At 45.7% G+C, this 16,255-nt stretch overlaps 1 protein-coding gene across 6 annotated transcripts in view; it reads right to left on the minus strand.

Annotated features, from left to right (window-relative positions):
* Positions 1-16,255, minus strand: part of LOC311147726 (sodium channel protein type 8 subunit alpha-like) — a gene marked incomplete at both ends in the record, with an annotated part of 104,147 nt that overhangs the window by 21,402 nt on the left and 66,490 nt on the right. For all 6 annotated transcript variants that reach the window (XM_084184489.1, XM_084184487.1, XM_084184486.1 and 3 more), the window contains 6 exons: positions 2,873-3,046; positions 4,224-4,378; positions 5,266-5,386; positions 9,505-9,978; positions 10,230-10,586; positions 11,253-11,426. In XM_084184489.1, the coding sequence (XP_084040615.1) occupies positions 2,873-3,046; positions 4,224-4,378; positions 5,266-5,386; positions 9,505-9,978; positions 10,230-10,586; positions 11,253-11,426 (1,455 nt within the window). The remainder of the gene's footprint in view (positions 1-2,872; positions 3,047-4,223; positions 4,379-5,265; positions 5,387-9,504; positions 9,979-10,229; positions 10,587-11,252; positions 11,427-16,255) is intronic.

Consider the following 16,255-nt stretch of genomic DNA (forward strand, 5'->3'; position numbering starts at 1 on the left):
TGCCAGTTTGGAGGACCAAACTTACCACTGGCTGCCAGGCCAGCCTGGCCCCACCATCATTACGTCATCATCTCAGCACAAGGTCAAAGGTCACTCAGCACAAGGTCAAAGGTCACTCACAACATTCCTGGGGTAAGAGGAGGCGTCAGACTTTAAGAAGGATGAGGAGTGGGGGGTATGTCACACTTTGTGGTCACACATTGACAGCTTGGGAAGGAATTGTCGGTTCCCATACCGTACGACAATCCCGAGTGCATCTTGGGAAATGTAGGCCCCTGTACGGCCGTAGTACAGTACGACCATCATCAATGGCTCTAGGGCATGGGGTACATTGTAGTCTGTCAGCCCATAGAGGGGACACTAACTATGTGGGATACTTTAAATATATACATGTACATATAGGACTTAAATTAGATTAAGGTAGAATTTGTTCTACCAGAATCAACACTAATGGTAAGAAGTCTAGTGTTTTACATGGTATGTGTTAGGTTAGTGTTAACTTGACTACTGCAGGTCCTACTGTACATAATAAACACAATCACTGGAACAAGTTTTACATTTACTGTAGAGAAAAAAGATTGTAATTAATTAAAGTTGATTATTCTGTAGGGTAACAATGTCATTCCACTCTTATATAACGACTCAGTCTCAGTCATTATAGAGGCATAAAAATGAAGTTACTGTCCTAAAGAGAGATGGGTGTAACATGACATGCTAATTCTGACTATGGCTGATCCATCAATACAGCCTATTGAACAGTCAAACATACTGGGACAGTAAAGACCAAAACACACCATGATAACAAGCGCTTTAAAGCATCAGGTGGCCGTCATTTTCTGTTCATTTCGAGTCTACATATTGTATGGCCACCATTCGTCGACACCCATTAGGTTATTGCTGACACTCCGCGGCCACCCTCTGCTTTTGGCAGTTGGTCTTTGCGGTGTGCCTGAGCTATTACTGTACAAAGGGGGCAATAGTGTTTGATTTCAGTGTTTGAGAAATGGATGGGTCAACTATAGAATAACATATAGAATCATAGAATTACATATAGAATCATAGAATTACATATAGAAATACAGGGTCTCTATGGGGTCAACAGTCACATTCTCATACTGTTTCATCATCTCTACCTCCAGCCATTATTGGGTAGAACCATGCAGTAGAAATAGAATCACTAGAACATACACATCCTGCTTTACTTCCTGGTTCACCCATCATGGCGTCAATGACTTGAATGGGTATTCACGTTCTAGTAATTATATTTCTATGGTTAGATAGACCTCCTGTCAGAGAGAGATGGTTTGGGCTGGAACATACAGACGGTGTGTTGGAGACTGTTGAGAGGTGGTTAGTTCAAGGACAAGGTCAGAGGTCAGAACACACAGAAGAGCACTTCTTCATCTTTCCAATGACAAGGTCAGAAATAACCAAGGCCATTAGCCAAATCTGACCATCGAAGTAGGAGAGATTCCACACATTACAGATACAGTACAGTCAGGGGATTGGATCATATCTATGCAACATTACATTACTCCATGCCCCTGCTGAGGTGTCAACTTTGAATTCTGAAGGAATTTCTCAACCAGTTTTTAATGTTGTTTTTATAATTACTGTCAAAGCAACCAACCACAATTAATTATCATTCCCCTAATTTATCAATTCAATGGTCCTGAATTAATTTGGAATGTATTAATCAATTTAGAATTAAAGAAAGAAAAATAAATTCCACTGTTCCAAATACTTTCAAAGTTGTGTCACAGAAGGGACAGAGAATTACCAATAACACTGAGATATAAAATACATCCAGAACAGTAGACATACAGTAGACATACAGTAGACATACAGTAGACATACAGTAGACATACAGTAGATAGGTCAGAGACAGTAGAAAACACATACCCTGTTGTTGTTGAGCATGGCTTGAATATGCAGATCAATAATCTTGGTTATTGATTGGCCGATTCTAATTTGTACTGCTGCCTAGCTGCCAGCATTCACATTCCAATATCAATGTAATCAAATGTGAATAATTTGTCTTACATTGTTATGTCGTAAAACAATAGAATTGTTTTCTATTTGCACATGATGGGAAACAGAGTGCAATTCCTGGATTCATTGCACATGAAGGCACATTATTTCCAAACTCACAAACAGAGAATTGCCGTTCATATTCAAGCATCTCAGATTGACAAGAAACCAAGTAAACACAGAGCGAGAGAGAGAGAGAGAGAGAGAGAGAGAGAGAGAGAGAGAGAGAGAGAGAGAGAGAGAGAGAGAGAGAGAGAGAGAGAGAGAGAGAGACTGCTTCATGGAGATACAAGAGGTGAGAGACATAGATCCCCTTCAAATGGATGGATTACAACATGGTTCTAGTAGACATTTCCATGTTCTCTTGGGATATGAATATCATATGTCCCCTCACCCATGGCATAACATGAAGTTGCTGTTCATGTCCTACTCTATCCATCCTCCTCCTTTCCCAACACTACCACACCCTGTCAGACTGTAGCCTACATTAGGGATCACTGTACAGAATACCTCTATAAACAATAACTTAACACTTTGTGACTGAAAGCCCACCTTAGGCCCCATATGTGTTCTATGGACTATACAGGGCCTGTTTTACATCAAAATGTGTGTTTTTCACCGTATCTCTACATGACAGGCAGTGTTTTAGGTGCTGTATACAGACTGTACACAGTACAATGTGTTGCTTCAACAGGGTGTGGTTCAAGGTCCATAGAAATATAATTGACTAGAATGGTTAATACCCGTTCTAGGAATTCTATTTCTATGGTCCTAGCTTTCTATCCTGGCTTCCCAAAATGGCTACCAAATCTACTGTAAAGAACCAGGAAATGTTACTTACATCGACGATGAAGAAGTCGAGCCAGCACCAGGCGTTGGTGAAGTACTTGTGGAATCCGTAGGCGACCCACTTGAGCAACATCTCTAGGATGAAGATATATGTGAACACACTGTCTGCGTATTCCAAGACGGTCCTGATGGTCTTCCTCTGCTGGATGTACACATCCTCAAAAGCCTAGCGGGGGGGAGGGGGGGGAAGCACACACATGGTTAGCTCTAGCTGAATTGGGGGGGGGGGAATTGACATGCTCAGTGAATAATTGATTGATTGATTGATTGATTTTATTTGACAAATCTAAAATACATAGCCTAGAGTTGCCTTAGTCATGTAAGTACAACAATGAATACATCAACAATTGTCTAGGATAAGAAACACAATAAAGTCAACAGACGATGTACATTAAAAGTAATGAAAATGTATACAACAACGGTTCTGTTGCTAAATCATGACTACACAAATTACACAAAAAAAATTAAATGAGAATATTTCAAATATTTCCAGTATAAATGTAGCATTGACTGCACTATTCCCTCCCTGCTCATTTGACGTCATGTCTGAGGACATATCCCCCTTGGCAACAGAAATAGATTCCCCCCTATCCTATCTGATAAATGGTACAGTCTATTAGATCCCCTCTCTGATGAATGGTGCAGTCGATTAATTACATTTTAGTCATTTTAGCAGACGCTCTTATCCAGAGCGACTTACAGTTAGTGAGTGCATAATTTATTTTTTTCATACTGGTCCCCCGTGGGAAACAAACCCACAACCCTGGCGTTGCAAACGCCATGCTCTACCAACTGAGCTACACGGGACTAATCACAGAGAGAGTCAAGCTGAATCTCAAATGGCAGCATATTCTGTATGAAGTCCACTATAAAGGGCATAGACTGCCCTTTGGGACATAGCCTCAGTTGGCTGTGATGCTCCTGCCTGGCCCCTCCCTCCACCCTCCTTAGTACAGTGACTGGCTGTGATGTTCCTGCCTGGCCCCTCCCTCCACCCTCCTTAGTACAGTGACTGGCTGTGATGCTCCTGCCTGGCCCCTCCCCCCACCCTCCTCAGTACAGTGACTGGCTGTGATGCTCCTGCCTGGCCCCTCCCTCCACCCTCCTCAGTACAGTGACTGGCTGTGATGCTCCTGCCTGGCCCCTCCCCCCACCCTCCTCAGTACAGTGACTGGCTGTGATGCTCCTGCCTGGCCCCTCCCCCCACCCTCCTCAGTACAGTGACTGGGTGAAAAAGCCAACCTTCTCCACTCACACAGTGGTTGTAGCTGTGTGTGTGTGTGTGTGTGTGTGTGTGTGTGTGTGTGTGTGTGTGTGTGTTAATGTTCCACACAGTGACTTACCAGGGCCCCACTACTGAGTAGGATCATAAAGATAATGACGGTTTCGAACCAGTTATGCTCCACAATAAGATAGCATGTCTTTCTCAGGAACCACCAATATTTTCCCCACCCGTGAGTGATGGGCACGTCGCAGCAAGGATACTTGATAATACACTCTGTATAGAAGGGGACAGGCACACATAACATGATACCTCAGCCATTTGCTAGTGATTTAAATATATTGTAAGGATTACAAACTGGGCTAACTGACATGCAAGGGAAGGGTGGTGCATGGAGTGGCAGGTAGGGGACGGAGGAGCGGGGCAGGGCTGGGTGGGGCAGGGAGTGGCAGGTAGGGGACGGAGGAGCGGGGCAGGGCTGGGTGGTGCAGGGAGTGGCAGGTAGGGGACGGAGGAGCGGGGCAGGGCTGGGTGGGGCAGGGAGTGGCAGGTAGGGGACGGAGGAGCGGGGCAGGGCTGGGTGGTGCAGGTAGGGGAAGGAGGAGCGGGGCAGGGCTGGGTGGTGCAGGGAGTGGCAGGAGGAGCGGGGCAGGGCTGGGTGGTGCATGGAGTGGCAGGTAGGGGACGGAGGAGCGGGGCAGGGCTGGGTGGTGCATGGAGTGGCAGGTAGGGGACGGAGGAGCGGGGCAGGGCTGGGTGGGGCAGGTAGGGGACGGAGGAGCGGGGCAGGGCTGGGTGGGGCAGGTAGGGGACGGAGGAGCGGGGCAGGGCTGGGTGGTGCAGGTAGGGGACGGAGGAGCGGGGCAGGGCTGGGTGGTGCAGGGAGTGGCAGGTAGGGGACGGAGGAGCGGGGCAGGGCTGGGTGGGGCAGGGAGCAGCAGGTAGGGGACGGAGGAGTGGGGCAGGACTGGGTGGGGCAGGGAGCAGCAGGTAGGGGACGGAGGAGTGGGGCAGGACTGGGTGGGGCAGGGAGTGGCAGGTAGGGGACGGGAGGAGCGGGGCAGGGCTGGGTGGTGCAGGGAGTGGCAGGTAGGGGACGGAGGAGCGGGGCAGGGCCGGGTGGGGCAGGGAGAGGTGGGGGGGGGGGTTAGGTGCAGTCCTACCAGGTGTCCAACAGTTTTCTGGGTCTAGGTACTCTTCCACAGCCTCCACCACCACCGCCTCCGCCTCCACGTCAGGCTTGATGTCTATGGTGCTGCCCTCCGATGAGCTGGTGTCGTCCAGCTACACACACAGACACACAGAGAGACGCAGAGAGAGAGAAAGAGACAGACAGACACACAGACAGACGCAGAGAGAGAGAAAGAGACAGACAAACACACAGACACAGACAGACGCAGAGAGAGAGGGAGAGACAGAGAGACACACAGAAACAGACAGACGCAGAGAGAACGGGAGAGAGATAGACACACATATACAGACAGACGAAGAGAGAGAGGGAGGAAGGAAGGGAGAGAGGACGTGAGAATGACAGAAAATATACATCAGCAGCAGGTTGACTGATCAATAGCCCTGGCTGCAGCAGGTTGACTGATCAATATTCCTGGCTGCAGCAGGTTGACTGATCATTGACTGATCAATGACCCTGGTTGCAGCAGGTTGACTGATAAATATCCCTGGCTGCAGCAGGTTGACTGATCAATAGCCCTGGTTGCAGCAGGTTGGCTGATCAATAGCCCTGGTTGCAGCAGGTTGACTGATCGATAGCCATGGTTGCAGCAGGTTGACTGATCAATATCTCTGGCGGCAACAGGTTGACTGAGAAATATATCTGGCTGCAGCAGGTTGACTGATAAATAGCCCTGGTTGCAGCAGGTTGACTGATCAATAGCAACGGTTGACTGATTAATAGCCCTGCTTGTAGCAGGTTGACTGATGAATAGCCCTGGTTGCAGTAGGTTGACTGATCAATAGCCTTGGTTGCAGCAGGTTGACTGATTAATAGGCCTGGCTGCACCAGGTTAAGTGATCAATATTCCTGGCTGCACCAGGTTAAGTGATCAATAGCCCTGGCTACACCAGCTTAAGTGATCAATAGCCCTGGCTGCAGCAGGTTAGGTGATCAATAGCCGTTCAGGCAGCAATGGCTCTTGGGGTATTGGTACACAGAATGAGACACACAAGAGAGAGAGACATGACCGATGGCTCAGTCTCTCTCAGCCATTCATACATACTGCTGCGTGCATTACACTGGGTCTCACTTAGGTTAGATGTCTTACTGTATAATTAGCTACCTCCCTGAGACTTCATATACAGTTCATTCAGAAAGTATTCAGACCTCTTCACTTTTTCCACATTTTGTCACGTTACAGCCTTATTCTAAAATTGATTAAATGTTGTTTTTTTCCCCTCATCAAACTACACACCATACCCCATAATGTCAAAGCAAAAATAGGTTTTTAGAAATGTTTGCAAATGTATTACAAATAAAAAACGTAAATATCAAATTTACATAAGTATTCAGACCCTTTACTCAGTACTTTGTTGAATCGCCTTTGGCAGCGATTACAGCCTTGAGTCTTCTTGGGTATGACGCTACAAGCTTGAAACACCTGTATTTGGGGAGTTTCTCCTGTTCTTCTCTGCAGATCCTCTCAAGCTCTGTCAGGTTGGATGGGGAGCGTTGCTGCACAGCTATTTTCAGGTCTCCAGAGATGTTCGATCGGGTTCAAGTCCGGGTTCTGGCTGGGCCACTCAAGGACATTCAGAGACTTGTCCCGAAGCCACTCCTGCGTTGTCTTGGCTGTGTGCTTAGGGTCGTTGTCCTGTTGGAAGGTGAACCTTCTCCCCAGTCTGAGGTCCTGAGCACTCTGGAGCAGGTTTTCATCAAGTATCTCTCTGTACTTTGCTCCGTTCATCTTTGCCTCGATCCTGACTGGTCTCCCAGTCCCTGCCACTGAAAAACATCCCCACAGCATGATGCTGCCACCACCATGCTTCAACGTAGGGATGGTGCCAGGTTTCCTCTAAACGTGACGCTTGGCATTCAGGCCAAAGAGTTCAATCTTGGTTTCATCAGACCAGAGAAACTTGTTTCTCATGGTATGAGAGTGTTTAGGTCCCTTTTGGCAAAGTGGGTTGTCATGTGCCTTTCAATGAGGAGTGGCTTCCGTCTGGCCACTCTACCATAAAGGCCTGATTGGTGGAGTGCCGCAGAGATGGTTGTCCTTCTGGAAGGTTCTCCCATCTCCACAGAGGAACTCTAGAGCTCTATCAGAGTGACCATCGGGTTCTTGGTCACCTCCCTGACCAAGGCCATTCTCTCCAATTGCTCAGTTTGGCCGGGTGGCCAGCTCTAGGAAGAGTCTTGGTGGTTCTAAACTTCTTCCATTTAAGAATGATGGAGGCCACTGTGTTTTTGGGGACCTTCAATGCTGCAGACATGTTTTGGTACTCTTCCCCAGATCTGTGCCACGACACAATCCTGTCTTGGAGCTCTACGGACAATTTCTTCGACCTCATGGCTTGGTTTTTGCTCTGACATGCACTGTCAACTGTGGGACCTTATATAGACAGGTGTGTGCCTTTCCAAATCATGTCCAATCAATTGAATTTACCACAGGTGGACTCCAATCAAGTTGTAGAAACATCTCAATGATGATCAATGGAAACAGGATGCACCTGAGCTCAATTTCGAGTCTCATAGCAAAGGGTCTGAATACTTATGTACATTATTATTTGCAAACATTTCTAAAACCTGTTTTCGCTTTGTCATTATGGGGTATTGTGTGTAGATTGCTGAGGATTTGTTTTTATTTAATCCATTTTAGAATAAGGCTGTAATGTAACAAAATGTGGAAAATGTCGAGGGGTCTGAATACTTTCCGAATGCACTGTAGGTATACAGAAAGACGAGGATACAGAGATTAAAGGACACAATAGAAGAAGAAGAAGAAGAAGAAGAAGAAGAAGAAGAAGAAGAAGAAGAAGAAGAAGAAGAAGAAGAAGAAGAAGAAGAAGAAGAAGAAGAAGAAGAAGAAGAAGAAGAAGAAGAAGAAGAAGAAGAAGAAGAAGAAGAAGAAGAAGAAATACCCTGGGACTAACATACATCTGGTCATACACAAATGTACTTGTCTGCCCCCCATACATGCTAAGTGTGTGATCTGTCACCAGTTATAAATGCAGCCTATGCATATGACCTTGAGAAAACACAAAACCTGATTAACAGAGAACCATTGACTTGGTTGTACTTCACCTTGACTTGACATTCATTTAGAGAGCCTCCAATAAGTAACAGATGGTGGACATTGACTTAAATGCTAAACTAACAGTCATTCTAAAAGCAAATAATAAGACATAACTGTAAATATGAAAACAACAGCAGCCAACTGCAATTCCTAACATTATCATATGCCCCAGATTTAAGAGGACGGAATATAAAAAGACAAACCATCCATTCTATACTCCAAAAGAACAGCAGTCAGCAGATATCCATTTCAAACCATCCATTCTATACTCCATTCTATACTCCATACTCCTACATGTATTTACAGCCTTTTAAGAAAGAAAAAAAGAACAGCAGTCAGCAGATATATCCATTTCATCCACTGCTGTAGCCATTAGTAAATGAGTGTGTGTATACATCAGAGCCTTGGGCAGGAAACTATTGTTACACTGGTGACCACACCCATGCTTTACAGCCAGGAGACCACAACAACAATAACAACCATGGAGTTAAAGCATTACCACAACATTACAATAACATTGCCACAACATTACCAAAACATTACTACAACATAACCACAAAACTACCAAACAAAACTGCAACATTACTACAACATAACCACAACATTTGTCTACCACAACATTAACCCCATGCCACATTACTGCAACATTATTACAACATTACCACAACATAACTACAAAATAACCACAGCATTACTTACCCCCTGCAAAAATACCACAACATTACTACAACATAACCCCAACATTACCTCCTGCAACATTACCAAAACATTACTACAACATAACCCCAACATTACCTCCTGCAACATTACCACAACAATACTACAACATAACCCCAACATTACCTCCTACAACATTACCACAACATTACTACAACATAACCCTAACATTACCTCCTCCAACATTACCAAAACATTAATATAACAGAACCCCAACATTACCTCCTGCAACATTACCAAAACATTAGTACAAAACAACCCCAACATTACCTCCTGCAACATTACCAAAACATAATTAACAAGAGATAAACTATGAGTGCATCTAAATTGGCACCCTATTCCTTATCGTGTACTACTTTTCATCAGAGCCATGTTGATATGACAACACATACAGTACATATTCATAAAAAATGTGGCTAACTAAATCTGTTCACTCACCTCTTTGCTGTTCTCGTTCTCCGACTCACTACTGAAGTCCTCGGTGTTGAGGTTCTCGAAGTCGGACTCTCCCACCGCGATGGGAACGCACACGGTCAGGTTAGGGTTGTGGATGAATGACATGTGGTCCTCGTCGATCAAGTACCTCCCGATGCTGTTCCCTATACCACTAGTGGTGCCGTTACCATTCTTGGTGTAGTCCAGGTCGCGGTTGATATCCACACCGCTGTGGTTGGCGATACAGTTCAGTTTCTTGTCGTACATGTCGTCTAAAGGTTTCTGTTCATCCTCCACCTGTGGTTTCTTGGTCAAGCTGAGCACCAACTCTGCCAACTTGATCTTGAACCAGGCGATCCCCTTCTTGATACGGATGACGGAGATCTGAAGGTTGTTCATCTCTCCGTCGTCGTCTGTTGCGGCTAAGTTGTCTGCGCTGAACGAGGACAGCAGCAAGGCAAGGAAAAGATTCAACACCTATAGGGAGGAGAGGAGACATGATTGGTCAGACGTGAGGGTGGGTAGCATGGGACTCTCTCTCTTGTTCTGTGGGGGTAACGTAACGAATCTGGCGTTCATAAGACAGCAAACTGCTCTCCCCAGAGACTTACGTTTCTTGGGCCAGCGGTTACAGTCACTTCCCTTGTCATGGTGACTGGGGTTTGAGAACTGTCCTACGGGGAGGCTAACATTCCCCCACCCCAACGACACACTCTGGGGACACTTACCACCAAGTTCCCGATGACCATGACCATCATGAAGACGATGAGACACATGCCCTGGTCAGCCACCTCCATGCAGTCCCACATGGTCTCGATCCACTCCCCACACAGCACCCGGAACACCATCAGGAATGAGTGGAAGAAGTCGTGCATGTGCCAGCGGGGCAGCTTACAGTCCAGGGCGATCTTACACACACAGTCCTTGTAGTTCTTGCCGAACAGCTGCATGCCAACCACGGCAAATATGAAGACGATGAGAGCTAAGACGAGGGTCAGGTTTCCCAGGGCGCCCACAGAGTTACCGATAATCTTGATCAGCATGTTGAGTGTGGGCCACGACTTGGCCAATTTAAACACTCTCAGCTGAGAGGGGGGGGGGGGGGGGGGGTGGAGGAAGAGAAGATGTGAGAATGACAGAAGAAGGGAGAGAGGAAAATACATATTATCAGGTTGAGTGATCAATAGCCCTGTTGCAGCAATGACTCTTGGGGTATTGGTATGGTAATTGCTATAGAGGTAGTAGTAGAAGTAGCAGTTGCACAGATGTAGGATCTTAATTCGATCACTCTTTTGTTGCTGAGAATTTTCATGCACAGCAGGAAATGCAAACTTGTAGTGTATTTGAGTTTTTAAAAGTCTTCTAAAATGTGTAATTTCCACTTTGAAATCAGACTTTATTTGCCCTAACAAAAAATGTAGCAACTTTTACAAAAAGGTCCATTAATTATAATTCACATAATAATTCACATTTCCTGTTACTGCAGGATTATTTTCCTGCTGTAGCAAACTGGCTGAAATTAAGACCCTACATCTGTAGTGAAAAGTAGCAGTACATAGACTAGTAAAGCAGTATATAAGTGATATTGCACATACGTAAATGTATGACTATAATAGAGACAGTGCTGTAGCTGAGCAACACTATGTAATCATTCAGTATTTGAATCAGTGCACACTGTGTATTTAATATCATTTCAGTACACAACAAACATTTATATTTTGGGGGGAGGGCGGGGCTAAAATATAATTTACCAATCGGAATGATCTGAGCACGGACAGCCCCTCCACGTCAGCCAATGCCAGCTCCACTAAGGACAGGGTCACAATGAAGCCGTCGAAGCAGTTCCACCCCTCTTGGAAGTAGTAGTAGGGATCCATGGCAACCAGCTTGGCAAACATCTCCACAGCAAATATCCCTGTGAACACCTGGCAGGGACGGAGAGAGGTCAGAGGTCAGTTAGAGTAACTGCTACTGGAACCTTTACCTTGTTAAAAGGACAAACAGAGGTCAGATGTACTGTAGGAACTCGTACTGTAATTATTCAAAAAGGGAGCAGTGAGCACTATCTTACATGGAAATTAAGATAGACCGCTAGCCCGAGGCTAGTACTTTTCAGACCGGGAACATGTGCAAAACTAGCCCCCCAGGACAGTGACATTTTGTCTTTCCAAATCTCACAGCTGCTCTGAAGTCAGTAAGGACATTGTGACACCTCTGTGTTCTGCTAATCTGATTCTAATGAATGGCTGAAGGTCATAGTTAATCTGATTCTAATTAATGGCTGAAGGTCGTAGTTAATATGATTCTAATGAATGGCTGAAGGTCATCAGTGATGTAAAATCTTAAGTAAAAATACTTGAAAGTACTACTTAAGTAGTCTTTTGGGGTATCTGTACTTTACTTTACTATTTATATTTTGGACAACTTTTACTTCACTACATTCCTAAAGAAAATAAAGTACTTTTTACTCTATACATTTTCTCTGACACCCAAAAGTACTTGTTACATTTTTTATGCTTAGCAGGACAGAAAGTGTTCCAATTCACACACTTATCAAGAGAACATCCCTGGTCATCCCTACTGCCTCTGATCTGGCGGACTCACTAAACATAAATGCTTCGTTTGTAAATGATGTCTGAGTGTTGGAGTGTGCCCCTGGCTATCCATAAATAAATAAAAATAAAAAGGAAATTGTGCCATCTGGTTTGCTTAATTTAAAGAATTTGAAATTATTCATACTTTTACTTTTGATACTTAAGTATATTTGAGCAATTACATTTACTTTTGATACCTAAGTATATTTACAACCAAATACTTTTAGAATTTTACTCAAGTAGTATTTTACTGGGTGACTTTCACTTTTACTTGAGTCATTTTCTATGAAGGTATCTTTACTTTTACTCAAGTATGACAGTTGGGTACTTTTTCCACCACTGAAGGTCATAGCTAATCTGATTCTGATGAATGGCTGAAGATCATGGTTAATCTGAGTCTAATGAATGACTGAACGTCGTAGTTAATCTGAGTCTAATAAATGATTGAAGGTCATAGTTAATCGTGGAGTCAGATAAGGTGTCCATAGATCAAGGCGTGGCAGGGCAGAGGGCTGTATCTGTGCTAGTTAGCTGTACCTGCACCAAAACTCCAGTATTTTTCCTTCATAGCTTGTTCTCTTTCTTCTTTTTAAATAGTGAGCCAATTTGTTTTCAGCACTTTTATTTCCATGACTGATCAAAACTCGTTTTCTAATGGCTCTCTCTTGTCCCTTTGCAGCAGACATTGTGAGCAATATGTTTGGAACATCGAATCACAATAAAATAACAGTATCGAATCGCAATACAAATAGAATCGTGAGAATCGTAACACATATCATATCGGCATCTAAGTATCATGATAATATCATATCGTGAGGTCCCTGGCAATTCCCAACCCTATAATACACTGTTGTGTACAACTATTTCACACATACACACACACTGCTCTAATCAAATCAGATAGTAAGTTACATATTGCATGTTATCTTCATCAGGCTGTGAAGAGCATATCTGTTTCTCACAATTTAATGAAAGTGATACATTTTTCAGCTGCTATTATTGCTCAAACCGCTGTTATAAATATCACAGCCTTACCACAAACAGAGTGACTGTCTTATACCGCTATGCTATCCATGATAACAGTATTAGCTATTAGCTTTAGCTAGCATTAGCTAGTAGGTCTAATCAAATAAACAAGCTATCCATGCTAACATGCCAGTAGAATATGATGAAATGTGCAGCTCAGGAATTGGACACCGTTTCTGTAGAAATGCTAGTTTGGGTTTTCAGAGGGAGAGAGCCGTGATTCAGGTCCCATTTTAGAGGAGCTAATCAATCAGGCAGCATAACATATGAATGTAGACCTCCTACCAGCCTGGCGTAGCAGGGAGAGTGGCCTCCTACCAGCCTGTGGCCTCCTACCAGCCTGACGTAGCAGGGAGAGTGGCCTCCTACCAGCCTGGCGTAGCAGGGAGAGTGGCCTCCTACCAGCCTGGCGTAGCAGGGAGAGTGGCCTCCTACCAGCCTGACGTAGCAGGGAGAGTGGCCTCCTACCAGCCTGACGTAGCAGGGAGAGTGGCCTCCTACCAGCCTGGCATAGCAGGGAGAGTGGCCTCCTACCAGCCTGGCATAGCAGGGAGAGTGGCCTCCTACCAGCCTGACGTAGCAGGGAGAGTGGCCTCCTACCAGCCTGGCGTAGCAGGGAGAGTGGCCTCCTACCAGCCTGGCATAGCAGGGAGAGTGGTCTCCTACCAGCCTGACGTAGCAGGGAGAGTGGCCTCCTACCAGCCTGACGTAGCAGAGAGAGTGGCCTCCTACCAGCCTGACGTAGCAGGGAGAGTGGCCTCCTACCAGCCTGACGTAGCAGGGAGAGTGGCCTCCTACCAGCCTGGCGTAGCAGGGAGAGTGGCCTCCTACCAGCCTGGCAGGCAGCACAGAGACGTAGCAGGGAGAGTGAAACAGAGTGCTGTCTGGACACAGCAGCATAGCGGAATCACGGGATAGGAGAGAGAAAGAGGGAGAGACGCCCCTCTACAGACCAGTCGCATGTAAGAAATGGGGAGCTCGATGAGGGGTAGAGCATGGCGCTTGCAACGCCAGCGTTGTTGGTTCGATTCCCACGGGGAACCAGTACGAAAAAGTATGAAAATGTATGCTCTCACTACTGTAAGTCGCTCTGGATAAGAGCGTCTGCTAAATGACTAAAATGACAAACGTAAGGAGAGAGGGGAAGAGAAGGAGAGAAGAGAGAAAGAGGGAGGGGAGTAGGGAAGAAAAGAGAAGGGGACAGACAGAGGGGAGAGGACGGAGAGAAGAAAAGAGATGGAATGAGGGTACAAGTACTGCGGGAAGACATGAGGAAGACGTGGATTGATACAGGGAAACTGTAGGGGGTCTGGGAATGTTTTCATTTGGTTTTGAATAGCCAATAAAATAACTGCCTATAATGTGTACAAAAATAACACAGCTCTCTCAGCAGACGACAAGATTTAATATGAGGAGATGTCATTGTCAACGAACAACCACAAGGACGAGATAACGATCAAATAACAGATTCTGTTCTTTTTTTTTAAAGAATACAATATCAATGGAGTTATGATGGATGTGCAACGTAAACGATAGTGTGAGAGAAAGAGGGAGAGAGAGAGAGAGAGAGAGAGAGACAGAGAGAGAGAGAGAGAGAGAGAGAGAGAGAGAGAGAGAGAGAGAGAGAGAGAGAGGAGAGAGAGAGAGAGAGAGAGAGAGAGAGAGAGAGAGAGAGAGAGAGAGAGAGAGAGAGAGAGAGAGAGAGAGAGAGAGAGAGAGGGAGGGGGGGGGGGAGAGAGAGAGAGAGAGAGAGGGAGGGAGAGAGAGAGAGAGAGAGAGAGAGAGAGAGAGAGAGAGAAGAGAGAGAGAGAGAGAGAGAGAGGAGAGAGAGAGAGAGAGAGAGGAGAGAGAGAGAGAGAGAGAGAGAGAGAGAGAGAGAGAGAGAGAGAGAGAGAGAGAGAGAGAGAGAGAGAGGGAGAGAGAGAGAGAGAGAGAGAGAGAGAGAGAGAGAGAGAGAGAGAGAGAGAGAGAGAGAGAGATTGGCCTGGAGTGGTCTAGCTAGCGCTTAGTCCACACGCATATATATCACACCCCTTCAAATTAGTGGATTCAGCTATTTCAGCCACACACGTTGCTGACAGGTGTATAAAATCGAGCACACTGCCATGCAATCTCCATAGACAAACACTGGCAGTAGAATGGCCGGTACTGAAGAGCTCATTGACTTTCAACGTGGCATCGTCATAGGATGCCACCTTTCCAATAAGTCCGTTTGTCAAATTTCTGCCCTGCTAGAGCTGCCCCGGTCAACTGTAAGTGCTGTTATTGTGAAGTGGAAACGTCTAGGAGGAACAACGGCTCAGCCGCGAAGTGGTAGGCCGCACAAGCTCACAGAACGGGACCGACATGCGCTAAATCGTCTGTCCTCGGTTGCATCACTCACTACCTCTGGAATCAACGTCAGCACAAGAGCTGTTCGTCGGGAGCTTCATGAAATGGGTTTCCATGACCGAGCAGCCTTACAAAGCTCGACGCCATTGGACTCTGGAGCAGTGAAAATGCGTTCTCTGGATTGATGAATCACACTTCACCATCTGGCAGTCCCACGGACGAATCTGGGTTTAGCGGATGCCAGGAGAACACTACCTGCCCCAATGCATAGTGCCAACTGTAACGTTTGGTGGAGGAGGAATAATGGTCTGGGGCTGTTTTTCATAGTTCCAGTGAAGGTAAATCTTAACACTACAGTATACAATGACATTCTAGACGATTCTGTGCTTCCAACTTTGCTCTTCCCTGTTTCAGCATGGCAATGCCCCCGTGCACAAAGCAAGGTGCATACTGAAATGGTTTGTCGAGATCGGTGTGGAAGAACTTGACTGGCCTGCACAGAGCCCTGACCTCAATCCCTTCGAACACCTTTGGGATGAATTGGAACGCCGACTGCGAGCCAGTTCTAATCACCCAACACTAGTTCTAATCAACCTCACTAATGCTCTTGTGGCTGAATGGAATCAAGTCCCCACAGCAATGTTCCAACATCTAGTGGAAAGCATTCCCAGAAGAGTGGAGGCTGTTATAGCAGCAAAGGGGCGACCAACTCCATATTAATGCCCATGATTTTGGAATGAGATGTTTGACGAGCAGGTGTCCACATACTTTTGGCCATGTAGTGTATCTGTCCCACTACCAAT

Source organism: Coregonus lavaretus (genome assembly GCF_964263955.1).
Source record: "Coregonus lavaretus genome assembly, chromosome: 20".
In the NCBI taxonomy this organism is placed as follows: Eukaryota; Metazoa; Chordata; class Actinopteri; order Salmoniformes; family Salmonidae; genus Coregonus; species Coregonus lavaretus.